This window comes from Chlorocebus sabaeus, chromosome 12 (genome assembly GCF_047675955.1).
Source record: "Chlorocebus sabaeus isolate Y175 chromosome 12, mChlSab1.0.hap1, whole genome shotgun sequence".
Taxonomy (NCBI): domain Eukaryota; kingdom Metazoa; phylum Chordata; class Mammalia; order Primates; family Cercopithecidae; genus Chlorocebus; species Chlorocebus sabaeus.
Window position 1 is genome coordinate 107,113,155 of NC_132915.1, and position 27,628 is coordinate 107,140,782.

Consider the following 27,628-nt stretch of genomic DNA (forward strand, 5'->3'; position numbering starts at 1 on the left):
TAGGACCTTAAGACTTGTGATGCTAGTATAAATGGGGTCCTTTAAGATTACATTTTTTGAAGCCGGGCGTGGTGGCATGTGCCTGTAGTCTGAGTTCCTTGGGAGGCTGAGGTGGGAGGACTGCTTGAGCCCAGAAGTTTGAGACTGCAGTGAGATATGGTCATATCACTGCACTCCAGCCTGGGCAACAGAGCAAGACACCATTAAAAGAAACAAAAACAGGTCAGGTGCGGTGGCTCATGCCTGTAATCCCAGTACTTTGGGAGGCCAAGGCCAGGGGATCACGATGTCAGGTGATCGAGACCATCCTGGCTAACACCGTGAAACCCCATCTCTACTAAAAATACAAAAAATTAGCCGGGCATGGTGGCGGTCGCCTGTAGTCCCAGCTACCCAGGAGGCTGAGGCAGAAGAATGGTGTGAACCCGGGAGGCAGAGCTTGCAGTGAACTGAGATCGCGCGGCTGTACTCCAGCTTGGGTAACGGAGCAAGACTCCGTCTCAAAAAAAAAACACAAAAAACAAAACAAACGAACCAAAAACAAAACACAACCCAAAATCCTCCAAAACAAACAAAAAAAGATTACATTTTCTGGTTGCTTTTTGATTGTATATAGGAATATGTTTTGTATAGCTAGCCACCTTCATAGATTTTCTTGTTCATCTCTCAGTTATTTACTTTTCTCACAGCGGTGGCAAGGATCTCCAGTACAATGAACAGACAAGGAGTTACTGGAATCTTTGTTTCTGATTTTAAAAGAAGCACTTTGAATATTTCACAATTAAGTATGTCTGTATAGGATCTTGGAAGGTAACCTTTATCAGATTAAAGCAGCTTTCTATTTCTAGCTAACAAAAAGGTTTTTTTTTTTTTTTTTTTTGGCTGGCCACGGTGGCTCACGCCTGATACACTTTGGGAAGCCGAGCTGAGTGGATCGCTTGAGCTCAGGAGTTCAAGACGAGCCTGGCCAACATGGTAAAACCTGGTCTCTACAAAGAATAAAAAATTAGCTGGGTGTGGCGGTGCGTGCCTGTAGTCCCAGCTACTTGGGAGGGTGAGGTGGATCGCTTGAGCCTGGGAGCTCGAGGTTGCAGTGAGCAGATGCCATGCATTCCAGCCTGGGGGACAAAAGTGAAACCCTGAATTTTTATTATTCCTAATAAAAATAATGAATGGATGTTGCATTTTTAACAAAGGCTGTTCTGTGACTACTGCGGTGATTCTATGGCTTTCTTCCTTTAATTTGTTAACGTGGTATATTTGGGGGAAGTGAGGCCATGCCGTGAAAATAAACCCTGAAGTCTCCATGGCTTCATTTTTCATTCACGTCAAGCAAGGCCAGCGTGGGTGAGTGGGGTGGTCCCTGTCCAGGCTCCCCCAACTTGGGGCTCTGCCATCTTACCACCCAGACTCCAGGAGTACTGGCGGTGGGGAAGAGTAAGTATGGAGCCACGCAACAGTTCTTAAACGCCCAGCCCACAGTGACATGTGTCTGCCTCTCAGATCTCAGGGAAGTGTAGTCCCCTGTGTGCCCAGGAAGAAGATGCAAACCAGATGTGTAAAGCCACAGCGTCTAGCATGGGCGTCAGTGACGTTAACTGATCGAAATTATTCCATCCTTGCGTTTTTGAGATAAGCCCAACCTGGTCAGGAAGGACTGATTTTTATGTGATGCTGGTTTGGGGTTGCTAAGATGATTTTATAAATTTTGTATCAGTATTCATACACTGGACTGACTTGTAATTATCTTGTACTCTCCTTGTCTTGATTCATTGTCAAGGTTATATTCCATTCATAAAACAAGTTTAGCGTTTCCTTTTTCTTTTTTCTTTTTTTTTGAGACAGAGTCTCGCTCTGTTACCCAGGCTGGAGTGCAGTGGTACGATCTCAGTTCACTGCAACCTCCGCCTCCCATGTTCAAGCGATTCTCCTGCTTCAGCTTCCTGAGTAGCGGGGACTACAGGCGCCCGCCACCATGCCCGGCTAATTTTTGTATTTTTAGTAGAGATGGGGTTTCATCATGTTGGCCAGGCTGGCCTCGAACTCCTGACCTGAAGTGATCCGCCTGCCTCAGCCTCCCAAAGTGCTGGGATTACAGGCGTGAGCCACTGCGCCCGGCCTGTGTGATGTTTCGATTAAGAGAAGTGAATGAGGTAAAGCAGTCTGTAGAGTGCTTGGTACTCCAAAATGCTCACCAGACCCTGTTCCAAGTATTAACTCATTGAAACTTTGTGAGACCTTAGGAAGTAGAGGCTGTTATTACCCCCACTTCCAGCTGGGGAAACTGGGAAGCAGAGAAGAAAACCACTTACCCAGGGTCCTTTTGCTTAGCTGCAGAGTCAGGACACAGCCCTTTGCAGCCAAGGCCATATTCCCCCAGCCAATGAGGGACTCAGATGGCCCGAGCCACATCTTGACTGCTTCCTAAATAATGCACTCCTAGTGAATGAATGAAAAAAAAAAAAATGGTTTGAATGAATGCTGGGGCCTGCTTCTCATCCCACAGCGGGATAGTGAGCAGTCAGCCATCATACCTCATTCTCCAGCCTTGCACTGCTGGGGGCGGGACCCAGCTTGTCAACCGCAAGGTCAGAGCAGGTGGGAGGCTTGGGGCCCTCGGCTCAGATACCTTCGGTGGGACTGCAGTTCTTGGTTGGAGCAGGCATCGGAGCCTCCTGGGTTACTGGCTAAGCACGCACACTCCCAGGCCCTGGGCGGGGACACTCTGCGGTGGGGCCGAAGCCAAGGTTTTTCCTCCGTGACCATGGCGGCTCCCTCGCTGAATCTCACGGTCTCGCTGAATCTCGCGGTCTCGCTGAATCTCGCGGTCTGCCGGTCACCAAAGACCAGGGTGGGTCGCAGCAGCTGCTGCCCTGCAGCCCTGGTGGGAAGGCTGAGGCCTGAGGTCCATACCTGGCATGTCACCTACTGCTCACTGGGGTTGTTGGGGCCAGACCAGGTTCTTGGCGTTGCTGGCAGGGGAGGGAGATGGGAGTGGAGGACTAAGGAGTGAACTGGTCTCTCTCGGGCCTCTGCGAGCTTATTGGTCGAATTGGACAAAAGCAGATAACGAGGAGCCTGAGGCACGAGTGGCTGGAGTGGCTGAGCAATGTGCCAGAGGATTGCAACGAACAAAAGAGAGAACCTGGGCTTCCATCCTCCGGGGTGGTGTCTGACACACGGGCACTCTGCCAACAGCCGAGGGGATGGTGGATGCCTGCCTGATGCGGGGTCCCTTCTATCAGATCTTGTGATGGGTCTCGGAATACTTGGCCTCTCCCTTTAAAGGGACAGACTTAAGCTGCTGCCTTTGAGGGGGCATGAGGGGAGATGCCTCCCCCTCACCAGGTCCGACCTCTGCACGACCAAGTACAGAGAGATGCAGAGATCCTCGGCTTCCCCAGGGGCCGCCGTGGGGCTGAAAGCTGGGGACTGGGAACCAGGGTGAATGAGGGCTGGCCCTGACTCCCGCCATCCCTGGGTGGCTATGCCGGGGTGCTTGGTCTCAGGTGCTAGGGTGGAAACCCTGGGGCACGGGTGGGCCGTGGCATGGGGGTGGCTCTGGGAGGACAAGGAAGACAGGGAGATGGTGAATGGTCTCCCAGAACCATTGGGCCCTGTGCCTAACTCTGCATGGAGGGGACACAGCACACCTCAGGGCAGAGAAGGTACTGGAATCTCCAGGGCCTCCTCACTCCGACTCCTGTAAGTGCAGAGGCTTTGCTGTTCCTTGCGGGGGCTGGGCCCGAGCCTCTGTGCACTGCCTCCTGGGTGGCAGAGGACACACCGCAAAAGGCACACCATAAAGACAGTGCTTCCGGGCCCTGAGGAGCAGTTCTAGAGCCTGTGCTCCCGAATCCCACCCGAGGAATGCCCTTTTCACCAGGACACTGGGGTGGGGGGCTCCTATGCATGAACCGACCTCCGGGGAACGAGCAATTCTTTGCCCAGTTGACTGCTTCTAGGGCACAAGGCTTAGGAGGGAAAGTTCTGGCAACATCCATTCCACTCAGCCACAACTACCCCAACGGCGGCGAGTGGGCCTGGGAATGCAGCTGAATGGCCCTCAGCCTCCCAGGAGCCCCACCTGTGAGAGGGGTCTCAGAAAAGAGGTGGCGAGGCCAGCCCGGAGCAGGCTGGGCTGTCACTGTAATTGCACACACGCAGCTGGGCGCGGACATGACATTCGGCGGCTTTCGTCTGTGTTTATTTTTTTTCCATATAAAAGTTACATGTTTGAAATGTCTGCAGGAAGATGCCACCATCAGACAGGTTAGCTGGGGCATATATATTACAATGTAACCCTGTGGAGGTCGTGGGGCTGGAGCGGGAGACGCTCCCCAGAATCGGGTTTAGGTCAGACATGGTGTGCGTCTGCCCCTCCTTGCCACCCCCGACACCTGCAGGTGAGGACTGACCTCTGCAAGGAACGAGTCCTCTGCCTGGCTCCTGTCTGTCTGTGAAGACTGATTCCCACAACCCACCCGGCCCCCAAAAAGGAACAGACGAGCCATGGCCAGGCCGCAGCACTGAGCACAGAGCTCAGCAATAACCAGGACCAGGAGCAGGGGCGCAGGGGCACGCCTGCCATCAATAAGTGAGACATACATCGCACCTTGCCATCCTCACACAGGGAGCCCCGGGCACTGCTCATGTGCTGCCTGGGCCCCGCTGCTCAGACCACCAAGGGCTCCCAACAAGGGCCTGGGGAGTTGCTTGGGCACACTGGGGCCAGGCACAGGGTCTGTTCTGAATTCAGGGAAGGTGAAGAGACCCCACCTCCACCCGGCTCAAGCCCAAGAACAAGGCAGACAGAGCTGTGGACAGCACCCGACCACAGACACGGTTCCGCCTGCTGCTGGGGGGAGAGGCCCGGTTTCTGAGGCTGCAGCATGGCACTGGCACTGCCTGTGCTACAGAGGGGGACTCCTACGAGTCTTACAAATACAGGGAGAATTTCAGTTCGCACAAACCCAAGGGCCCTGTGTGCAGAGAGGCCCTCACACGCGCACAGCAGCATTCAACAGAGCTGGGCAAGGGAAGGGGAGAGAGAGGCAAGGATTGAAATGAAGGGACTTCAAAAAGAAGGAACAAACTAAAAACCCAACCCACACACAATACTGTTAATAAGCCAGCGACTCTACACACACATTCCTTAAATAATAAAGTGACAGGTCCCGGCTGGCCCTGCAGGACCACCGCCCGAGGGGGTCCCGCCGCCAGAGGGGGTCCCGCCTGCCACTGCACGGCTTTCCTCCCTCTATCTACAGGACAAACAAAACATGGGAGAGGGGAAAAAAACCCACATTTTCTTCTTGATAAATGCTGTTCAAAAACCCATGAAGGACTCAAAGTGACATGGTTGTTTTAAACAAAACCCAAATGATCAACAGATGTTGCTTTCTACGTTTTGCCTTTGTTCTGTTTGAACTGGGCTAAGTAAGCATAGTTAGACCCTGCTGTTCACTTGACCCTGCTGTCCTAAACCTGGGACAAGTGAGCACTCATTCATGCACAGCAGACCCAGAGGCATGGGCTGGGGCAGCACGACTGGGTTCCCGCAGTGCCCTGCCTGCAGGCTCATGCTGGAGGCCACAGAGCCGGGCGGCACAGGGCAGGTTCTGTTTGCCAAGCGCCCCACAAGCCTTGCCCAGATTGTCAAGCTCAGCAGCAAGAACGGTTTTGACGAGGAGGATGGAAAGAGCATCTGCTCTGCAAGCTGCTCTGGTGTGGGGAGAGTAGGGAGAGGGCGCACCTGCTGCAGCTGCTACCTTAGGAGGCTCCTCTGCGGCCAGGCCTCTGCCTCCCTGCACCCCAAGGGCCCATTCGGGTGCCTCAGGGATGCTCTTCTCTCCCAGGGGCACTGACAGCACTGGCTGAAAGGTTTGAAGAGCCAGAGGAGGAGCCCTGCTGGCCGGCCCAGGATGGGGCAAGGAGGGAGGGAAAGCCAGGGGATGGGGAGGGACAGGAGATGGAGTTTAAGGCACACAGCGAGCGATGGAGGAGGGAGGTGCTGGCCTCTCCCCTCTGAACTAACTCCCCCAGGAGCTCAGCTCTGGCCTCAGTTTGGTAAGGTTCAGAAGACTCCCGGCAATAAAAAGTACTTCTTGGATGATCAAGTCCTCCCTTACTCCAGCCTCCTCTGCTCAGCTCCCCAGGTGGTGTGGGAGGGGCCCAGTGGCCTGGGGTGGGGGGTAAGGGGCGACGGGATGACAGACACTGCTGCTGCTCTCAGCGGGCAAGGGAGGCCCTGATGGCGCCAGTACCGCGGTGCAGAGCACCAGCTGCTAAGGGGTCACCTGCGTACCTTTCCGGGCCTGCTGCAAAGCTCACACCATCCTCCATGCAACAGAAGCGGAAGCGAGAAGTGAAAGGACCTCCTCCCAGTCTACTCTGCGTTCTGCCCACCCAGCTGCTCGCCCCCACATTCCAGGGCCCCTGGAGGACAACCCACCCCAGAGGGCCTCCACTCATTTTCCATTTCAGAAGATTCAGGGACCCTGGAGCTCAGGGAGGGGCAGCACCCGCCACTTCCTTGGTCTGCTGATGAGGTCTCTGCTGCTCTCTCCCTGGAGGGGAGTGGGTGGAAGGGCAAGAGGGGAGAGATGGAAGTAAAAGCAGAAAACAAAACCAAACCAGAAAACCACCGGTTTGCAAATTGGCAACAAGACCTGCCTGCTGGCTGCAGAGGCCCACGGGTCTGCTCCCACAGAGGAGGGAGGCAGGAAGCGGCAGGCAGGCTCCAGCTCCCGCCCGGCCCCGCTGAGGCCTGGCCAGCCTCGTGGCTCCGAGGCCGGGACTCCTGCCACGCGCCTAACAGGTCCAAGGTCCTCTCCGGTCTGGGAGCTGCCCTCCGCGCCCCTCGAGCATTCTCCTCGATCCCGGCGGCTGCTCCTAGGTCTTCTCTTCCCGGTCTGTTTTTCTCCTTGTTATGTTCCTGGGTTTAATTTTCAGAGAGAGTTCCCATAGGGCCTCCTCAGCCAGGTGGTCACTGAAGTCATTGAAGAAGTTTATAATGTCGTCGTTCCTCCGGATGTCATAGTGCCTGGTGCAGGGGATGGGGAGCAGTCAGTGAGCACCTGTGTGGGCTGGACGGTCCGATGGCGCCACCCTCCTGGACGGTGCCGTGGGGACCATCCCCACAGCCTCGCAGCCAATGGATGTTGCAGGGGCTGCCGTTTAACCAGCGTGACAGAGGGGGGACACTAGCACTCAGAGACAGTACCAGCATATGGAGCACAAACAGGGCCCTGAGGCTGGGCTGCTCAAAGGGAAGGGGCCCCAGGTGACCCCACTGCCCCCAACAATGCATGTCAGGGCCCGCCCTGGGGGAGCTCTGGTGCCTCCGAGTCAGGCAGGCCAGGGTTTGTCAGGCGCTTCTCACAGCAAGGTGGGCACCAGCTTCCAGTGTGTAAAATGGGAGGACGAGCTGTGCCGTCACGGGGTCCAGGCCCAGGGCCAGGCCTGGCATGGAGCCTGGTGGGCATGCTTTCAAGTCATCCTGGCAGAAACTGAAGGGCCTGGACTATATCCCTGCTCAGCAAGGGGCGGGTCCCTGGGTCCTCTGTGGCTCCCCCTCCCCTCGGCATCCCGGGCTGTCTCTCCCTGGGTGTGGCCCAGGGCTCAGCTCTGCCCAGCCCCCCGGGGCAGCGGCACTCACGCCTGCTGGAAGCACCGCATGCTGTCGAGGATGTTGAACTGCTGCCACCGCTTGGAGAAGTTCACTTTCCCATCGATGTAGTCTGGGTTTCCCAGGTGAACGAAGGTCAGGTCCTGCAGGATCAGCCCCCTGGGAGGACGGGTTAGGAAGCCTGTTACTGCTACAGGGAGGGGCTGGTTTGGCAGCTGCTCACTGCGAGTCCTAGCGCCTGACACGACTCTAGCCCTTGCTGCTTCCAAACCCCAGAGCAAACCAAAGAGCCAGTCTGGGGTGTCTGTCTTTCCCAGAACAAACTCCCTCCTCAGCCTCTGGCCTCTGGCTCCACAAGCACCTGCTGGGGCCCTTGGAAGCCAGTACAGCTGATGAGGAGCCTGAGGGTGACGTGGCTGCCATGGCTGCTAAAGTAACATTAAACAAATGAGCAATAAAAAAAAAAAAAAATACAAAAAACCCCAAAAAAACCAAAACCCAAACCAGAGGGCAGGGGCGGAGATCTCCTTTTATTAACAGGTGTGGTGGGCTGGGTGCGATGGCTCATACCTGTAATCCCAGTACTACAGGAGGCTGAGGCAGAAGGATTGAGCTCAAGAGTCTGAAAACAGCTAGGCTGGGTGTGGCGGCTCATACCTATAATCCCAGCACTTTGGGAGGCCGAGGTGGGAGGATCACCTGAGGTCAGGAGTTTGAGCTCAACCTGGCCAACATGGTGAAACCCTGTCTCTACTAAAAATACAAAAAGTACCTGGGCATGGTGGTGCACGCCTGTAGTCCCAGCTACTTGGGAGGCTGAGGCGGGAGAATCACTTGAACCTGGGAGGTGGAGGTTGCAGTGAGCCAAGATTGCGCCCCTGCACTCCAGCCTGGGTAACAAGAATGTAACTCTGTCTGTCTCAAAAAACAAACAAACAAAAAATAAATAAATAAATAAAAAGAGAGTTTGAAACCAGCATGGGCAACAAAGCAAGACCTCGTCCCTACAAAAAAATACAAAAATTAGCTGGGCATGGTGGTGTGTGCCTGTAATCCCAGCTACTAAGGAGACTGATGTGGGAGGATTCCTTGAGCCCAGGAGTTAAAGGCTGCAGTGAGCTATGATTGCACCACTACACTCCAGCCTGGGTGACAGAGACTCCGTCTTTATTAAACAAATAAATAAACAGGCCGGGTGCGATGACTCACGCCTGTAATCCCAGCACTTTGGGAGGCCAAGGCAGGTGGATCACCTGAGGTCAAGAGTTCGAGACTAGACTGGCCAACACGGTGAAACCCTGTCTCTACTAAAAAAAATACAAAAAAAAAAAAAAAAAAAATAGCCGGGCATGGTTGCGCACGCCTGTAATCCCAGCTACTACTCAGGAGGCTGAGGTGGGAGAATTGCTTGAACTCAGGAGGCAGAGGTTGCAGTGAGCCAAGATCATGCCACTGCATTGCAGCCTGGGTGACGGAGTGAGACTCCATCGCAAACAAACAAACAAACAAACAAACAAACAAACAAGGTGTAGTAACTTAATAGGTGCTTCTGACTGCAGAGGACTTAAGGCCAGATGAGAGAGATGGGGGCGGCTCCTCCACTCAGGGAGAACTCAGCTTGAGCGAGCAGCTGTGGAGCCATGGTGGGAAAGACTGTTAGCGCTCGGAGCAGAAAGCCTGGGGATTTGTATCTCTGAGAGCTGAGGCCTCGAGGGCAGCCCTACAGGAATCCTATAGGATGTGCCATTGAACACTCAGCCTTGGGATGCTGCTGAGTTTTGGTCTCTTGGAGATTCTCAGTGTCTATGGCACACTAAAGGCTCTCGTAACTCCTGCAACAGACACTTGTTTGGCTTTGGTTATTCCGCTATGTCCCTTTTCTATGAAACATATTTCCTCCCACCCATGGTCCACACTCAGGAAGCACTTTCTGAACTTCTTTACACCAAGGCTCTCAAGGTTCCTGGGTGGCTGTGCATCCTCAGGTTGCTCTAATGCGCATCCACGTGTGAGGACACTGGAATAGTGTGTGATGCCGTGTGTGGGGACAGGAGCCATACATCTGTCACAAGCATGGCTGCACATGCTCATGAGCAGGCTATGAAAGGAAACGAGAGCCGGGCTGGGGGCTGGGGAAGGAGCTGTGTTCTTCACCTGAGCCCTTCTGTTCTGTTTAAACTGTATTATAAGAAACATTATGTATTATATTATATATATGTATTGTACATTATGTATTACAAGAACCTTAAGTAAAACCGAAGTACAAATGTCTCTGTTAGAAACCCCTAAATTAGGATTTCTCTGCCAGAGCCTGACAGATCTTCCCCAGAGCAATGGAGGCAAACCCAGGCGGGGCTGGGGGCCTGGAGGGGCTGCTACTCACAGGTACGGGATGCACGGCGGTTCCACCTCCGAGAGGGCGGCCCGGTAGGCTCGGAAGGAGGATGAGCTGTCAATCAGCGTGCAGTACTCGGCGAGGCCCTGGCAGGACAGGACAGGACAGGACAGGACAGGTGTGAGCGAGTGCTGGGGCAATGCTGGGACAGAGCCCTGGTCCTCCTCACTAAATGGAGGGTCAACCACCCCCTGCCCACCTCCACAGGTCCCACCACACGCAAACATCCAGCCAGGTGTGGGTCCTGGCCCTGGTCAGCAGGGATTCTGTCCTTTTCAATGAGTGTCAGCCCAACCCCTGGTCACAGGGGGACTTCAGGCCGTTCTGTGGAGAAACATCCCACAGTACTCATTGTGCCTGGACAGCCAGCGCCTACGTGTGTACGACGTCCTGGAAGATGGGCTCCTGCCAGCCAGAGGAGCTTCCCAGGCACACACTGAGTGGCGTCACTCCTGGCTCCGAGCTGCCTTTGCTCTGCCCTGCACTCAGGGAGGACCAACTAGAGACAGCATGTGACTTCGCCCTCCTAAGGGCTGGGAGGCTTCTCTCTTGCAGGGGTGGTGGGCTCCCGCCTAGGAGACTCAGCCAGCCCTGCCCCACTCAGAAGGCCCTTCTCCTGCCTCTTCTCCTGTTAGGTGCCTCTCCCTGCAGTGCTGCCTCCTCAGGAGCCCTCTTGCAGAGAGGCCGTGTGAATTTCCCACCTCTCCCCATACACTAGCTTACAACCATCCCTGAACATGGGCTTGAACAAGACGACCCTGGGTGGCCTGGCTGACACCCGGGTCTCTGACATGACTCCTGGGTGGCCTGGCTGACCCTTGGGTCCCTGACATGACCTCTGGGTGGTCTGGTCACACTTGGATCCCTGACATGATCCCTGGGTAGCCTGGCTGACACTCAAAGCTATGGGTTTTGCCCCCACTTGCAATACTTGCAATAATATTTCCCCACACAGGATAAAGGCCCAATTCCTCACCAGGCTCCTGAGGCTCTCATGACCTAGAGCTGGTCCCCCTCTCCGGGGATGTGGTCCCCTGGCCTCCTCCTGTCCCTGGAGGTGCCAATCCCCACCTGCTCCCGGTTGTGTACTCCTTTGTCCCCTTTGATTCTCTTCCCTTCCCAGGAAACTCCTCCTCCTCTACAGGTGGTGGCATGAGGGACACTTCCTCTGGGCTGGCCCACCTGCCCACCCTTCTTCTTTCAGCACTTATCCAGCAGAAACCCACCCAACACCGTGCTGGGCTGTTCACAGTGCGTCCCCAGCACCCACCGCAGCGCCCGGCCCAGAGCAGACCCTTCGGAAGAACGGGCTGAGGAAGCGCAGGGGAGATGGGAACCCAGGGATGGGCCTGCTGGGTGGCAGCAGAACACCAGGACGTGACCACCCTGGAACCAACCTTGAAGCTCCCTGGGGCCTGAAGACTGGCGATCAGAGACAGGAAGGTGGGAGGGCAGCTGTCCTGGCCACACAGCATGTCGGTGGCAGAGCAGGGGCCTAGGCCCAGCCTCTGCTTCAGTGGGAGCACTTTCTGCCACAGCTGGTTGTCTGAGGGCTGCATGGCCCCCTTTACCAGGCATCCTCCCACCCACGCCCCAAGGCCGCTCACCTCTGAGGTCTGCTTCTGCCACTCCAGCCTGCGGATGGGCGCTGAGTCCAGGGCAGAGAGGATGGCCAAGTAGGAGTTGAAGTTATTCAGCTTCCGCAAGTGCTGCCGAGAGAGGGGTGGCGCCGTGAGGCACGAGGGCAGGCGGGTCCCGGGCTCCCCAGGCAGGGACTGATGGTGGGGGCCTGGGGAGGACTTGGCCACCATTACCTTCATGATCTTGATGAACTTTAAGAGCAGCCGTTCCCTGTCCTGGGCCTTTTCCTGTAACATGATTATGGACCGGACCCTGCATGGACCAAGGGAAAAAGAAACAGCTGAGCTGACCAGTCCCTGCAGGCCCCAGGGGTCCTGGTGGAGACAGGACCTGTACGACCCCCATGCCAGTGGTCACCAGCCCACCCCTACTGAGTATGTGCAACCTGCCCCAGGCATAGACCTACTTTCTGCTCTCCAGGAGCTCACGGCATCCTGGGACAGAGGGAAGACACCACAAGGAAATCTGGTGACAATAAATCTGGTGACCATAAGGAAATCTGGTAAAGGCCCAAAGGGGGCTTCGAATCTGCAGGTGGAGCATGGAAGGATCAGAGCCTTTCCTGGCAAGCATGGACCCCAAGTACCAAGGGACTGGGCAAGTTCCTTGTGCGGCACAGGACTGGCTTGGGGAGACCCGCTAGCACGTGACGTAAGAAGTCACCTTAGGCAGCCACGAGGTAAGGAACTTCTGAGAACCTTAGTAGCAACCAAAGCCGAGACCAAAGCCACAGGCCAGTCTCATCTGTGGGATAGATGCAGCAGGGGTGTCACGCTGGCCTCAGTTTCTTGTGGTTCACAGGGGCCACTACCAGGGTCACGTAGAGGAGGTGCCACACTTTGCACTGCTGCTTCTTCCTTTTTTTTTTTTTTTTTTTTAAAGAGACAGGGTCTTGATCTGTCACCCAGTGCTGTGAGTATATCTCACTGTAGTCTTGAACTCCTGGGTTCAACTGATCCTCCTGCCCCAGCTTCCGGAGTAGCTGGGACTATAGGTATGTACCACTGCACCTGGCTAATTTTAATTTTTTGTAGAGATGGGGGTCTCTCTATGTTGTCCAGGCTGGTCTCAAACTCCTATGCTCAAGTGATCCTCCTGCCTTGGCCTCCCAAAGTCCTGGGATTATAGGTGTGAGCCACTGCGCTTGCACCTCTGTGCAGCCAGGCCCTGTGGAGCGTGCCCCCAAGCTTCCTGCACCCAGCCAGAGGCTGCTGTCAGAAGCCAGGCTTGGGGCCTTGTGTGCAGCTTCCGTCTGCCTTAGAAACCACATCCTGTTGGGCAAAACCCTACGCTGGACTGCCATGGCTAAACATGCTTTCCCCAGGACGGAGTGCTTCTGTGGGGAGGATGGCAGGAAAAGGGGAGATGATCTCGGGGCCTTTAAAACACATCAGACATTCTCCTGGAGGCAGCAGCGGGCAGTGGGGCTGGCACAGCAGTGGGCAGTGGGGGCGGGGCCCTGCCTGATACTGAGCTGCTGTGGGGGCTTTGCCGCCTCCTGAAGAGACAAGAGCTCTCTGCTTTATAAACACACTACTGGGATTTATTTTGCTTTAAGAATTAAATACTAGGCCGGGCGCAGTGGCTCACGCCTGTAATCCCAGCACTTTGGGAGGCCGAGACAGGCGGATCACAAGGTCAAGAGATCAAGACCATCCTGGTTAACACGGTGAAACCCCGTCTCTACTAAACAATACAAAAAACTAGCCGGGCGAAGTGGCGGGCGCCTGTAGTCCCAGCTACTTGGGAGACTGAGGCAGGAGAATGGTGTAAACCCAGGAGGCGGAGCTTGCAGTGAGCTGAGATCGAGCTACTGCACTCCAGCCTGGGTGACAGAGCGAGACTCCGTCTCAAACACACACACACACACACACACACAGAGAATTAAAGACTAAATACAAACATTAATGTTATAGAGCCCACTCCTGTGCTAACTGTTTTGTCAGGCAGAGTCAGTGTGAGCGTCAGCCTGAGACCGCCTGGCAGTGACAGGGCAGGAGGGCAAACTCGACGCCCTTCCCAACACCACCTACGGCAGACATTGCTCCTCGACCCTGGCACTCTTCCCCGCTGAGCCTCCTCAACCAGGTGGCCACTTCCAGCAAGCCCCGTCCTGTCCCTGCCCTTGTCCTCTGCCTGCCCCTGTCCTCTGTCTACCATTCGTCGTCAATGCTCGCGGGGCCCCCGGGAGCTTAGAGGAATGAAAGAGGTAGCTCCTTCTCCTACCATTTGAGCTCCATGCAAAGGAAAACGCAGAGCCCACCCATACGTGCCACCATCCAGAGCAACAGGGCTTGGCGCTGGGCCCCTCACCAGTAGGACATGTTGTTGAAGTGCTCCGTGAACTGGGTCAAGTTGGGGCTCTTTTCCTCATTCTGCTCTTTTGCCCAAAGCAAAACCTCAGGAATCTGCAAAAGGAAAGAAGGCAGATGGAGGTGGAGCCCCCGGCTTTCCCGTGATGGGGTTTCTTTCATTCAGGGACAACCAGTGTGGCTCCCCATGGCAGGGGAAGCCTGTACCTCTATTTTATAGAAGAGCTCAGCATCCAGCAGAGTTAGCTGCTCCGCGATCTCATGGCTGTGAAAGTCGTGCAAGGTCCCCGGCCTGGAAGACAGAGGCGTGAGAAGAGCCGTCAGGGGTGGGGAGGGCGGTGGGGAGAGGTAAGCAGGCCCGGGCTGCAGCGTCGGATCAGGACAGCCTCTCTGCCCAGCAGGAGCGTGGAGGCTACGTGGCGGGGAAGCCCCAAAAGGCTCCCTGGGGCCCTATGGGCCTCCTGCCTCTCTCCAGGACAACACTGTCTGCCTTTCCTTCCTGCTTCTGCTGAGTGTGTCCAGCAGCTTCTGGAATCAGGAGCCTGAGTTTCCCTCGTGAGCTCATGGACAACTGACATGCCAAGAAGGCTCACTCATGGCTGGAGCCCGCTTCTAGGTGGCCAGCAAGAACAGAGACGGTGCCAAAGAAACGAAGGCTATGCACTCACCGGAAGGAGCCCACTACTCAACAGACATCTATAGCTGCAAATGGCACTCACCGTCGGTGTAGAGGGGGCAGGCCACAGACAGGAATCTTTACGCAGATTTTTTTTTTGAGACAGAGACTCGCTTTGTCGCCCAGGTTGGACTGCAGTGGCCGGATCTCAGCTCACTGCAAGCTCTGCCTCCCGGGTTCACGCCATTCTCCTGCCTCAGCCTCCCTGGTAGCTGGGACTATAGGCGCCCACCACCTCGCCCGGCTACTTTTTTGTATTTTTTAGTAGAGTCGGGGTTTCACCGTGTTAGCCAGGATGGTCTCGATCTCCTGACCTCGTGATCCACCCGTCTCGGCCTCCCAAAGTGCTGGGATTACAGGCTTGAGCCACCGCGCCCGGACTCTTTATGCAGATTCTTAGGGATGGTCAGGGTAGCCCAGAGGGCCGGGCTAGCATCAACCACTGCCGTGTTCATGCTGGGACAACCCAGAACTGACCCAAGCCCAGGGTGTGTGCACTCCTGCCCTGTCCTCTGAAGCCCCATGCCCTGCTGCCCACTTCCTAGTCACAAGGGGATCACCACCCAATATGTGTCTCCTGGAGAAGAGGCCCAGCCCCCAGGGACCCACGGGGCTGTTCCTGAGGCACCTCATCAAAGGGCCTGCGCAGAATCAGGCTGGGGCTGTGGGGCTGGCAGGGAGGGAGGGTAAACTGAGAAAGGCACAGCTCCTGGGGAAGAGGCGGGGCTGGAGAGGTGGGCTCCTCACCTGGCTGCTACCCCCCGGGCCGCCAGGGGCTGGCCAGAGGTGGCACACCTGAGCAGCTTCTTCTGGTCCACCTTGTCCAGGATGTTCTTCCGGAGCACGCGGGCCAGGCTCAGCTCCCCGTTGCACACCAGGCGGAAGACCAGTTCCATCAGCAGCTTCAGGATCTCTTCTGTCAATTCCACCAGGCTGAAGGACCAAAGAGCACAAGGTGAGGACCAGGAACACAAGGCCCAGGCAGACTCTGGCTTTGCCTTGGGATACACAAAGGGCACGGGGCCATGACTGGCACAGAGCTGGCTGGGAAACTTCTCAGGGGAAGAGAGCAGGAGACGAGAGCCTGGGATGGCTGCCTGTGTTCTTGGAGGTGTTGGGATGGTCATAGCACCTGCCACACACGCAACAGCCATCTGTTGGCACTGGACAAGTGCCAGGGACTCTGCTGGGGCCTGGTCTGCAGGGACAAGTCCCACACAAATCCCACCCTGGGGAGCTGCTGCTCCCATTGGGCGATGAGACACCAAGACTTCCTGACCTCTCAGACTAGATGCCCGAGGGATACTTCCTGACTTGCCCTGCTGAGAGCTGTCCACGCATGGCCATTTCCCAGCCGCACAGCCACTGACCACAGTCATCTCCCCCAGCAGGAGGAAGACAGTCCGCCTGATGGAGATTTGTCAGCGGAACCGATATGGCAAGTGCCATGCCGTCAGATGGCCAGCCATGGAAACACTAGGAGTGAGGGAGAGGCAGCCTCTCCCATTCCAGCCTCCACACAGCCTCCACCATGGCTGGTGGCTGAGAGCATGGCCTGCTGGAGACTGGACCTAAGATACCCATGGGAGCAGGTGGGTGTGGCGGGTTCTCTCCTGAGGGTCCAGGAGGGACCTCATGAGGAAATCCAGGGCCTGGGCGCGGGGTGGAGACACCCCTCACCCACCTCACCCTGGCCTGCTGGGGATGGGCCATTCTCTCAAAGGACCAAGATAATGCAGGCAAGAGCCAGCTCTGCCCAGAGCCGATGGGCAGGAGAAGCAGGTGGATTGGAGCCTTTGCCTCCCCATTGGCCCCCTAGGACCCCAAGGGTGAAGCACTCACCAAAGCTCATCCACCACCCGCACCAGTACGAAGAATGTGTTCTTGCTGACGCGCTTCTTGAACGTATCGGCGAAGGGAGAGAATTTCTCGTATGTGGAGCATGGGTTAAAGAAATAGCCACGTGGCCGGCCGGGGGTGGTGGGAGTGGAGGACTGACTCCTGGGGACCACTTGCTGAGCGCTCACAATGTGCCCGTCTCCCTGCGTGTAAAGCATTGGCATCCAGAAACGAGGGCATGGGACTAGCGCAGGGCAACAACTGCAAAGCCAGGATTTGAGCACAGGCATCTGACCCCAGGGATGCCCCCGGCTGCTGTCCTCTCCTGCCTGCCATGCCATCTCTGCTGCACTGTCCAGGCCTGCCTTTCTGTCGGGTTCACCCCGAGGTGCCCGTGAGACTACAGACATGTAGAGAGTGCCTTGCTGAACCTTAGGTAGAGAACGGTGGGCCCAAACCAAACACCCTTAAAACCCCAGGTCGCTGGGCAAGCGTGTAGGCCAGAAGTGTCTCCTTCCAGTCTTTCTGTGAGTTTCCATCCTGAGGCTGCCTCCCTGGGCTCTGCAGGGGAGCTCTCGCCTCCGTGACACTGGGCCGGGTCTCTCTTCCCAGAGCTGCAGCACGCTCCAAATTAGCTCCCTGTCTCCAGGGCAGCCCTTCTAGCACCCGACCAGCTCTGGCTCATGCCCTGAGGTTGGGCTCTGCTTTGCAGTCAGGGTTTCCTGCCCGGCTGTTGTGCTTGCCATCAACTCTCCAGACCTCTCCGATACCCTCCTGCTCTCTCTCTAGCGATCCTGGACCTTCCAAGTCATGGGGCTCAGGACAGAGCAATGTAGCAGGGATGATGGCTTGGTCCATAGCACAGGGGTCGCCAGCCAGTCAGGCCTAGACCTTGATGCTGCACCATTTCCATGATGGCTGAGCCGGGCAGAGGTGGAGAGCCTGGGCGCTGGCAGCAGGGGGGCAAGTGGCATGTGGCTGCCTTCCCACCAAGCAGCCACATGGGTCAGGTCCTTCATGTCTCTGAGCCTCGGTTTCCTCAATTACACAACAGGAAATTATAGAGCAGTGGCCCCATGTACAATACGGTAATTTTACACACACCCACACACACGTATTAAAAAATGGTCATAGAGCTACGTGAAAGCACACATGTAAACATGTAAAGCACATCTCGCCTGACCAGCAAGTCCTCGACACGTGTGAGTGACAGCCATTCACTGAGCCAGGCCTGTGAGCAGGCGCTCTGAGTGACAGAACTTCCCAGGGACCCGAGACTCCGCCAGTGGAAGATGTCCACGTCTGTCTTGATAGATTCGGAATTCTAAAGGTCACCACGAAGGGAGAACGGGAGGCCCGGAGGTCTGCAGGAGACCCCGAGTGGAGCAGTGAAGGCTCAGGGCATACAGGAAGCCGTGAGGGCGCTGGTGGACTCAGGACTTCCTACCCCAGGTGGTGGCAGCTGCCCAGCAGATGGCAGCCGTGGGCTATGTGCTAAGAGGTGGCTGAGGAGCAGCCGACCCAGCCTGCCCTCCTGGAGCAGCAGCTGCAGGTCAGCCTCGTAGGGTGGGCAGGTTCGGGCTTGAAGAAGCAACGGGTCACACAAGTGGGTCCTTCCAAGCCCCTGGGGTCCTTCTCAGCCACTACTGCAGAGGGTGACATTTACTGAGGGTGGGCCCGTGAGGTAGATCTGGGGACAGGAGCCCATTCCAGTTGTGGATGTGGCAGTCGCAGAGTCCGCTGCGGGGGAGGTGACCGTGCTGACCCCTGAGCTTTCTATTTGGGTCTTGGTGTCCATCGTGCCCAATGTCCTGGGGCTCAGCTCTGAGAAGCTGCCAGAGCCGACCGTGGGGGGTCTCTGCAGGGGCGTCTGCAGGACCGGCACACTCGCTCCCTCCCAGTCCGGGGCCTAATTCTTTTTCAGAATCATCCAATAACCACAACTGCCACCAGGCACACATTCCCAGACTACGTTCCAGCCTCTTCACATCATTTCACTCGACCCTTTAAGAGATGAGGAGCTTGCCCGAGCTCAAAGCTGAAATGCAGGAGGGCAGAGGTGGGAACCTCGGTCCGTGGGGCTCCTGTGTCCCCACTTCAATCACACTGCCACCCAACATGCTGCTCAGCTTCCCCCACGAGGGCCGAGGGGCAAGAGGGCCCCTCTCTCTCTGAAATGCCCATGGTGCAGGGGCCGTGGGTCAGGCGGGAAAGGATATCTGTACTGCAGCTTCTTGATGAGCTCCTCTGGGGAGATGAAGGTCCTGTAGGTGGTCAGGAAGGCCTCGCAGTACAACACCAAATCTAGAGGGAAAAGCAACACAAGCTGCTTGTCAGGGTGCAGAGGGCTGAGGGTGGGAGCTGGGGTGGATCTGGGTCCTTGCTCTGAGAGAGGCAGGGGAGATGGCATGGGGAGTGGGACGGGCGAGGGAGCCAAGGGCCTGGGAACCCCCTCTGGTGCCTCCGCCTGCATGTCCCAGAGAAGTCACACGTCCTCTCTGTCCATCTCTAAAAGGAAATAGCAGATCAGAGAGGGAAAACAGGAATGGGTTTTATCTCATGGGCACTTTCTACTGACGATGGTGCTGCCTGGAGAACCGTGCTGTGGGAGCTGAGGCCAGCTCTGGTCCCAGCGGAAGAGGGCACTTAGGCTGACGAGTGATGCCTGCCCTAGGCATCAAAACCCGGAGGCATGCCTGTTCCAGGTAGAAGCCAGCCCTGGATTAGACTCTGAGAGGCTCTGCCTGTCCGTGTCTAATGCTTCAGAGGGTCTTAGCCATCATGGGCACAAAGGAAATATTTGTTCAAACTTGTCAGCAGGATCCTGAAATGAAATCCTAGGCAGTACTTTTATTTTTAAGTTTTCATTATTATTTTTATTTTTGAGACAGGGTCTCACTCTACCGCCCAGGCCAGAGTGCAGTGGTGTGATCTTGGTTCACTGCAACTTCTGCCTCCTGGGTTCAAGTGATTCTCCTGCCTCAAGCTTCCCGAGTAGCTGGGACCACAGGCACGCACCACTACACCTGGTGATTTTTGTATTTTTAGTAGAGACAAGGTTTCACCATGTTGGCCAGTCTAGTCTCAAACTCCTGGCCTCAAGTGGCCTCCCCAAAGTGCTGCAATTACAGGTGTGAGCCACTGTGCCCAGCCAGTACTTTTAGATGGTAGGGTCCAACCCAAAAATCTGGGGAAATTCCACGTTTTGGGTCCTAAGGGATAGGCTGAAGAGGCACAGCCTGGGCCAGGTACCGAGGAGGGGCGTGGTGCCAGCCACTGGGCAGATGTGGGCTGGTAGCTCCCGTCCACCCCTCACTTCTCCACGCCTGTCTCCTCTAAGAGGAGGCTGGTACCAGCCAGGGACTCCCAGACTTCCTAGAATTACAACAGCCTTATTTATTTGCTGTGGTGACACCTTCTCAACTGTGCTGTCTCTGATATTACAGAAAAAAGTGGAATTTTAGAACGTAGGACACTGCCTGAGCCAACAGGTGGCCAGACTCACTCCCTGCAGCCACCCCGCATGGCTGCTGAGGGGTGAGACCCAAGGAGGCTCCCTCCGCAGCCGTGCTCCTCACTGTGAGGCTGGGCGCACACATGCACGGCTTAAATCTTGTGCTCTGGGCACAGACCACCTGCTCCCACCTTCTCACTCATTGCCGAGCTGCTGGGTAGAGGAACCATGAGGAACCAATGTCTCCAGCTGAGCCGTGCTGGCTTGGCTCCTGCCCCCACCCTTGCCCCATCCCCTCCTGCATCACACAAGAGAGGAAACCCCATGCCTGCTCTTGCACTGGAGGCTGCATGGGGTGGGGCCGGCAAGTGAGGGAGGCTCTGGGCTGGGAACCACAGCAGGGCCCATGTGCACCGTGCTCAGGCTCATTCCACGGGCTGGGAATCACAGCAGGGCCCATGTGCACCGTGCTCAGGCTCATTCCATGGGCTGGGAACCACAGCAGGGCCCATGTGCACCGTGCTCGGGCTCATTCCCGGGCCCCCACACCTACCCAGTTCACTGTCAAGCTTGGACTTTTGTTCAAAGAGTGCTTCAGGAAGGAAGCAGAGATGGCCAGCATAGACCCACACCTGCTTCTAGAAGAATGGGCCCAAGTCAACTGGCCTTTGCGGGTGCATCATTGCCAGTAGCCATGGCGACTTCGTGGGACTCGCTGGTGAGCACTGGGCCATGCCCTGAACATACGCCACATCCTTCAGTGCCCAGAGCAATCCCACAAGGACAGAGAGGCCTGTTACCCCACCGAGGGAGGAGGAGCCCAGGCACGAGGCCACACCACCACACCGGGTCTGTGCCCATGTCTGCCCAATTTCAGAGCCCTCCCTCCTCTGCTGTGCCCTGGATTACGGCAGATGGGACAGCACCTGGCTTCTGGGACGGGCAGTGCCGTGCCACTCCTCTAGTGATCACAGGACTCTCGGTGTGGCCCTGAGCACTCTGTGCACCCTAGCTCACCTGGTCTTCGTGACAGCCCTAAAAGGCCCCAAAATTGTCCCTCATTTTCCTCCCAAGGAATTGGAAGCTCTGGGGCTAAGTGACAGGCCTGGCACACAGTTGCCAAGGGATAGGCAGGATCTAAGCTGAGGCCTGAGGCCAAGGCTGACCTGACCTTCTCCCATGCAGGTCCTGACACCTGAGAGCAGAGCCACACAACCACAAAGCACCCCCACACGGCCTCTCCCTGCCAAGCCCTGCTCGGCAGGCTGGGTTCCACAGGCCTGAGCCATGGGGCTCCCAGCCGCTCGTGCTGCTGGTGCAATCTATGGCTAGCAGGAGGCACCTGTCCAAGGAGCTTGCTTTGTTACCTGCCACAAGGTGCTTCACCCTCCCAGTGGAGCCATGGCTTCTGCCTCAGTAATACTTTCCTAGGTACAACCTTGGTTCTGGGGAGCCTCCAACCCTCCTGCTAATAACATCAGGCAAAGCTCCCACCGGCACAGAGCCTCCTTTCAGCAGGTCCAGCTAGCAAAAGCCAGAAGCCTCTTGGCTGTCCTGTCTCGGGCCCCCTCCAGCCTTGGCCACAGCTGGCTGTACCCGACAGGACAGTGGAGTTCACCCTTTGGAGCCGAGGTCTGAAGCCAGCTCCCATTTCAGTCCCTCACTGTGGACAAAAAGGAAATGAAAGTCACTCCTGTGCCTGGCTGAGGATGGAGCCCCACTGTGTCAGGCAGGGAGGGGATTCACTGCAGAGAAACCAAGTGAGGGCTGCGCTCAGGATGGTGCTGATCACGCCCCCTGCACCACTGACGTGTGGGGCAGGTTTCACACTCCCTCACGTAATCCGCATAACAACGGGCACCGTTCACCCCTTCAACAAGTGGAGTTGGCTCAGGCCGAGAAGCCTGGGGACTGCCCAGGGGCCCTCCGAGCCTGTCATGGCACAGCTGGGGCTAGGATGCATCATCGCCAGGTCTGGGCCCTGCCCTGGTCAGAACAAACAAAGGGTGAGGGAACAGTGAAGGGGAGGGCGGAACAGTGGCTGCGGTGAGTTTGTGGGAGTCATCTCTTCTTTTTCTCTAATTTTCTGCAACGTAAATATTTTTTAGTACTACTTCCATAATTCAGAAATTCCCCGAGTCATTCTAGGTCACATGTTTTGGGAAACGTGTTGAGTAAACACAGGGACAGAGTCCTTTACAGAAATGAAACAGTGGGAGGCTGAGACAGGAGAACGGTGTGAACCCGGGAGGCGGAGCTTGCAGTGAGCCGAGATGCGCCACTGCACTCCAGCCTGGGCGACAGAGCAAGACTCTGTCTCAAAAAAAAAAAAAAAGAAAAAAAAAAAAGAAATGAAACAGGCTGGGCTAGGATTTCAAGGTGGGGGCGTTTTCATTCCCTCCACAGTTTACTTTACCGTTGCTCTGACATCATCTTTTAAATCATTTTTTTCAATGTAAAAAGCAAAGCAGCATGTGGAGAGATGGGCTGGCCGGGTGGTGCTGGCCCCTTGAGGGCAGGCAGTGAAGGGGGCTGCGGCCGCGCCCCACCAGGTCACTGGCACCTCCTTTCCAGAACATGACTGGGAATGACAGCTCTTTTGCTAGCAGAGTCCACCCAACAGGGCGTTTTAGGGATTAGGGGATGGTCCCTGCTTTTCCAGCCCTCTCAATCAGCACACTGAATGCGTGGTGGGGTGGGGCAGCCGTGTGCTGTGAAACTGAGGCCACTGCTACAGAATCGAAGGTTCCTGGACGGAACAAACTTTTAAGAATTTCCTCGTGGAGTATGTGAGTGAAGTCTGGTCTAACGGTCTGGAATAACAGAGTGACTCAGCAGTCAGGAAAGGGATCAAAAGGTACCTGCAAGTTATCTTAAGTTTGGTACTACTGGGTGACATGCCACCATTCAAGGCACTGTCTGTGGTGCACCTGCTATGCGCTGAGCCCCTCAAGGACCCTGGAGGCCCTGGGGTCATTACCTTGTACCAGTGGAGGACAGACGCCACACATGCCTGGAGTTGAACATGATCTACTTGTCTCCCAAGGTGGGCTCTCCCTGCTCTGACTCAGGTGCCCCAGGACTGCTCATCAGACCTGCTCAGGGCTGGCTGCCAGAAGGGGACAGGATAGTGATGGGAGGCCGAGTGGCACCTGGGGCGGGATCAGCCCCAATCTAGTGAGCTTGCTGACACAAAGGCCACTGTGGAGAGGGCACCCTACCTTTCCTGTCAGTCTCAGTAGCATGGACCAATAAGATGTCACCAGATCCTCCGCGGACATCCGGCCCGTCATCACCCTGTAATGAAAACAGCCAAGGAAGGTATGAGGCAGAGTATGCCCTTCAGAGAGTCAGTTTAGGAAGAAATAGGCAGGAATGAGCTGACAAAGAAAATGCAATGCAGGGACCCCAGGTCCCCTCTCCTGTGCTCCTTGGCCCAGGAGCAGTGTGACTGCACTGCAATGCCAGGGGTGCCCTCCAGACTCGCCTTGTGCTTGGTGACAGGCACAAACTGGACCGAGTCTGAGAGCTGGATGGCCTGGGAGCTGCCCCAGCACCAAGGCACCACGACATGTCACTGTGTTGAGCACACAACTTGGGCCAGGGGACACAGCACCATCCACCGTTCTCTGCTCACCAAACCACAAGTCAGAGGTGAAGTAGGACCCCCCGGGGGCAAGACAGTTCCCAGGGTTGCCCAGGATGCCTGTGGAGGCAGCAGGACTATTTCCAAGCATGTTCATGTTCCCCAAAACTGTAGCAAGCTGCCCTAAATCTAAATCCGTCTCCCCAGGTGGAGGTAGAAGCTACTTGCATTGACACAGGTTCTTCCATGGGGCCCTTCATTAGAGGAGAGCAAAGCATTAGAGAGAGAGATATTCAATGACATCTGATGCTGCACACCACACCTGCCTGTTAAGCAGCAAGTCTTGCTTCCATGCGGGCAAACAGAGGTCACCCAGCATACAGCCAAAAAGAGCTGTGACCAGGGCCAGGGACGGAGGTTCAGGACAAACCCCCAGGCCTGTTTCTGCCCCTGCCCCTCAATGCTCCTTGCTCTGTAACGCTGGAGGGGACAGAACCAGCCCTCTCAGCTGTGGCACGCACTCCGAGACTCATCCACCTTTTTATTTTTGGGCTTTGGTATTTTACCTCCTGACTCCAGAGGCCTGAGATTGTCTTGGGTTTACCTCTGGGAGTGGGAGTTATGCCTTTGACCTGATTTTAAGGAAGAAATTTATGGCAAGAATCATGAAATGACACTTCTCTCTGCAGAGGAGCCCAGCTGTGCGAGTACCCCCACCAGCCCTGCCTGCGTGTGACAGTCCAAGGTGCAGACACCTTCCTGGGCTGCTCCCTGCCATGGCGAGAGCCAGCGCATTCTTGCCTGGGAGTGTGCAAAGGACGGTATCTGCCCTTTTGTCTATGTGTCATCAAATCAAAGCTCCAAAATAGTTGCCTCCTCGTGCGGGCCAAGGCTGCTTTATGAAGCTGTTCCTTTGCACTTCCAGCACTGCACGCCAGGAGGGAGAGGCAGGGCACTCTCGGTCCAGCTTCCTCTCCACTGTCACAGGTTTGGGCCCTGTTTTCACTAACGAGGTTCTGCAGGCAAGGCACAGGACCAGGGAATCCACAGTGTCCAGGCCTGAATTTTCTTTTTTTTTCTTTTTTTTTAGAGATGGGTCTTGCTATGTTGCCCAGGCTGGTCTTGAATTCCTGGACTCAAGCCATCCGCCTGCCTTGGCCTCCCAGGGAGACACCCAGCTGATGTCTCTCAGGCTGAAGCTACAGTGGGGCTATATTTTCAACAACAGAAAAAGTTTCCCATTAGTGAGGGCCGACCACACACAGGCTCTGTCTGCAGAGCATTTACATGGGTTCTATCTCCACACCCTCAGGAGTTGTGGCATCTTTTGCTACAGAGGCTGCAGAACTTGACCTGTGTAAGATCACTTTCTCGAAGCATCAGGAGACGGCGCACTTCTCCTGGAGTCTATCCCTCCAGAGCCCACAGCCCAGAGGCTCCCCAGGGGCACTGAAAGAGTTGGTCTCTAAGCCTCCTCGGGTTGTTCTGCTTATGACAAGATCATGGTCTCCTCAGCCCCACGTGCTCTCGGTGGGGCCAGGCTGCAAAACCCCGGCCTGGGAAGTCCTCACCTCCTGCTTGAGCGTCAGCCTGGACATAATTTCGTTGTGGTCGATGAGGGACAGCTCGTCCACTTCCTCCTCCGACTGAGCCGACTCCAGAGCATCTGGTGACTTTGGGGCCCTGAGGGGAGAAGTGGTTTGTGTTGCAAGTGTCAAACCAGCCCAGCTCCTGATGCCTGGAGGCCAAGGCAGTGCCGGTGTGCACGGCTCAAAACTGTTCCCAGAACACGCCTGCCCCAATGGCAGCTACATCGCTATGGACTGGATCCTCAGCTTTGCTACTGACTGGCTGTGTGGCCACAGGACATTCCCTGCTGCCTCCGGATGTCCCATCTGTCCACGGAAGTGATTCCGCTGGGAAAATAAAAAGGTTCCATTAAGCTGTTTGAGCGATGGTCTCAGCCACTCTCTGCCAAGGCCCATTGCACAGTCAGCATTTTAGAGAGAGGAGGAGCAAAGGGGCAAGCAGAATGGGAGAGAAAGTCGCATTGCTGTTGAGGCTGCTCCCCATCTTCTCCAAGGACTGACTCGCCACGGGACCCTTTGCTTGGCACTAAGAAAGAGCTGTGAATCAAGCAGATATAGCCTCTTGTCCCTGAGGGTTCAGTCTAGCAGGAGACAGAATTTATTTATTTGTTTTCTTTTTTTTTTTTTTTTTGAGACGGAGTCTCACTCTGTCGCCTAGGCTGGAGTGCAGTGGCACAATCTTGGCTCACCGCAACCTACACCTCCCGGGTTCAAGTGATTCTCCTGCCTCAGCCTCCTGAGTAGCTGGGATTACAGGCACATGTCACCACGTCCTGCTAATTTTTTTTTTTTTTTTTTTGAGACAGAGTCTTGTTCTGTCACCCAGGCTGGAGTGCAGTGGCTCAATCTTGGCTCACTGCAAGCTCTGCCTCCCGGGTTCACGCCATTCTCCTGCCTCAGCCTCCCAAGTAGCTGGGACTACAGATTCCCAGAACATGCCCGGCTAATTTTTTTGTATTGTTTTTTAGTAAAGATGGGGTTTCACTGTGTTGACCAGGATGGTCTTGATCTCCTGACCTCATGATCTACCCGCCTCAGCCTCCCAAAGTGCTGGGATTACAGGCGTGAGCCACTGCGCCCGGCCGCTAATTTTTGTATTTTTAGTAGAGACAGGGTTTCACCATGTTGGTCAGGCTGGTCTCGAACTCCTGACCTCGTGATCCTCCCACTTTGGCCTCCCAAAGTGCTGGGATTACAGGTGTGAGCCACCGGGCCCGGCCGTTCATTTGTTTTTTTGAGACAGGGTCTCCCTCTGTAGCCCAGGCTGGAGTGCAATGGCGCGACCTTGGCTCACCGCAGCCCTGACCTGGGCTCGAGCCATCCTCCCATCTTAGTTTCCCAAGTAGCGAGGACTACAGGCACAAGCCCCCACCACCATGCCTGGATAATTTTGTTCACTGTAGGGATGAGGTCTCACTATGTTGCTCAGCTGGTCTTGATCTCCTGACTCATGTGATACTCCTGCTTTGGCCTCTCAAAGTGTTAGGATCACAGGCATGAGCCACCGCACCCAGTCTTTTTTTTTTTTTTTTTTTTTTGAGACTGAATTTAAAACAAGTGGTCACAGTAGCACAGAGAACGGAGAAGCCCAGAAGGGTACCACAAGCACAAGCAGGGGGTCTGGGCTCGTCTAAAGGTCGGGAGGCTTCTGGAATGGGATGGGTGAGCCGAGGCTTGCAGCACTGAGCCCAAGTTGCCGGCGGAAGGATGGGAGAGAACATTCCCCACAAAAGGGAAGGTGGGACGGCCGGGAGTGTCCAAGATGAGTCTCCCAGCTTAGGGTGCTCTGGGGAGAGTGGAAGCTGGGCCTGCAGATATACCCGGCTTTCCCCTGGCATTTTCTTCCACGTTCCTCTGTTTTATACTGGCCAGTCTTGTGGTCATAGATCGCAGTTTATCCCCAGGTATCTGAGATGTAAAAATATGTGTCTTTATGCCGGGCGTGATGATGGCTCACGCCTGTAATTCCAGCACTTTGGGAGGTGGTGTGGATCACTTGAAGTCAGGAGTTCGAGACCAGCCTGGCCAACGTGGTGAAACCCTGTCTCTAAACCCTGTTTCTAAAAATAGAAAAACTAGCTGGGCGTGGCGGTGGTGCTCACCTGTAACCCAGCTACTTGGAGGCTGAGGCAGGAGAATCACTTGAACCCAGGAGGTGGAGGCTGCAGTGAGCCGAGATCATGCCACTGCACTCCGCCTGGGTGACAGAGCGAGATTCTGTTTCAAAAAAAAAAAAACAGTGCCTTCAGTAAAAGAATACGGATGGGTCAGAGTGGGCCCTGCCCAGTCTTGACAAGAACCCTGCTCCATGTCTCGTCAATGTTTAGCCTGTGTTTGGCCTTGATGGAGGCACAACATCCCACAATTATTTCTGAGCAGTCAAAGTGTTCATCCTTCTCTTTCACGAGAACCATCTGGAACTCTGAAGACGATACTGTGGGGTCCGGTGAAGCTGGTGGCACACCCATGAGCTGCATTTCCTTGGCCCACACACTCTGCCCCAGGT

General features: G+C 55.7%; 1 protein-coding gene across 5 annotated transcripts in view; it reads right to left on the minus strand.

Moving 5' to 3' along the window:
• Window positions 1–4,180: 4,180 nt before the first annotated feature.
• RAPGEF1 (Rap guanine nucleotide exchange factor 1) overlaps window positions 4,181–27,628 on the minus strand; it is a 158,570-nt gene continuing 135,122 nt past the window's right edge. For all 5 annotated transcript variants that reach the window (XM_037994051.2, XM_008005881.3, XM_037994052.2 and 2 more), the window contains 12 exons: window positions 25,105–25,216; window positions 23,169–23,244; window positions 18,713–18,797; window positions 16,497–16,589; window positions 15,402–15,587; window positions 14,186–14,270; window positions 13,980–14,074; window positions 11,840–11,918; window positions 11,633–11,734; window positions 10,014–10,111; window positions 7,661–7,789; window positions 4,181–7,045 (listed from right to left, as the gene is read on the minus strand). In XM_037994051.2, coding sequence (XP_037849979.2) covers window positions 6,895–7,045; window positions 7,661–7,789; window positions 10,014–10,111; window positions 11,633–11,734; window positions 11,840–11,918; window positions 13,980–14,074; window positions 14,186–14,270; window positions 15,402–15,587; window positions 16,497–16,589; window positions 18,713–18,797; window positions 23,169–23,244; window positions 25,105–25,216 — 1,291 coding nt within the window. In that variant the 3' untranslated portion in view covers window positions 4,181–6,894. The remainder of the gene's footprint in view (window positions 7,046–7,660; window positions 7,790–10,013; window positions 10,112–11,632; window positions 11,735–11,839; window positions 11,919–13,979; window positions 14,075–14,185; window positions 14,271–15,401; window positions 15,588–16,496; window positions 16,590–18,712; window positions 18,798–23,168; window positions 23,245–25,104; window positions 25,217–27,628) is intronic.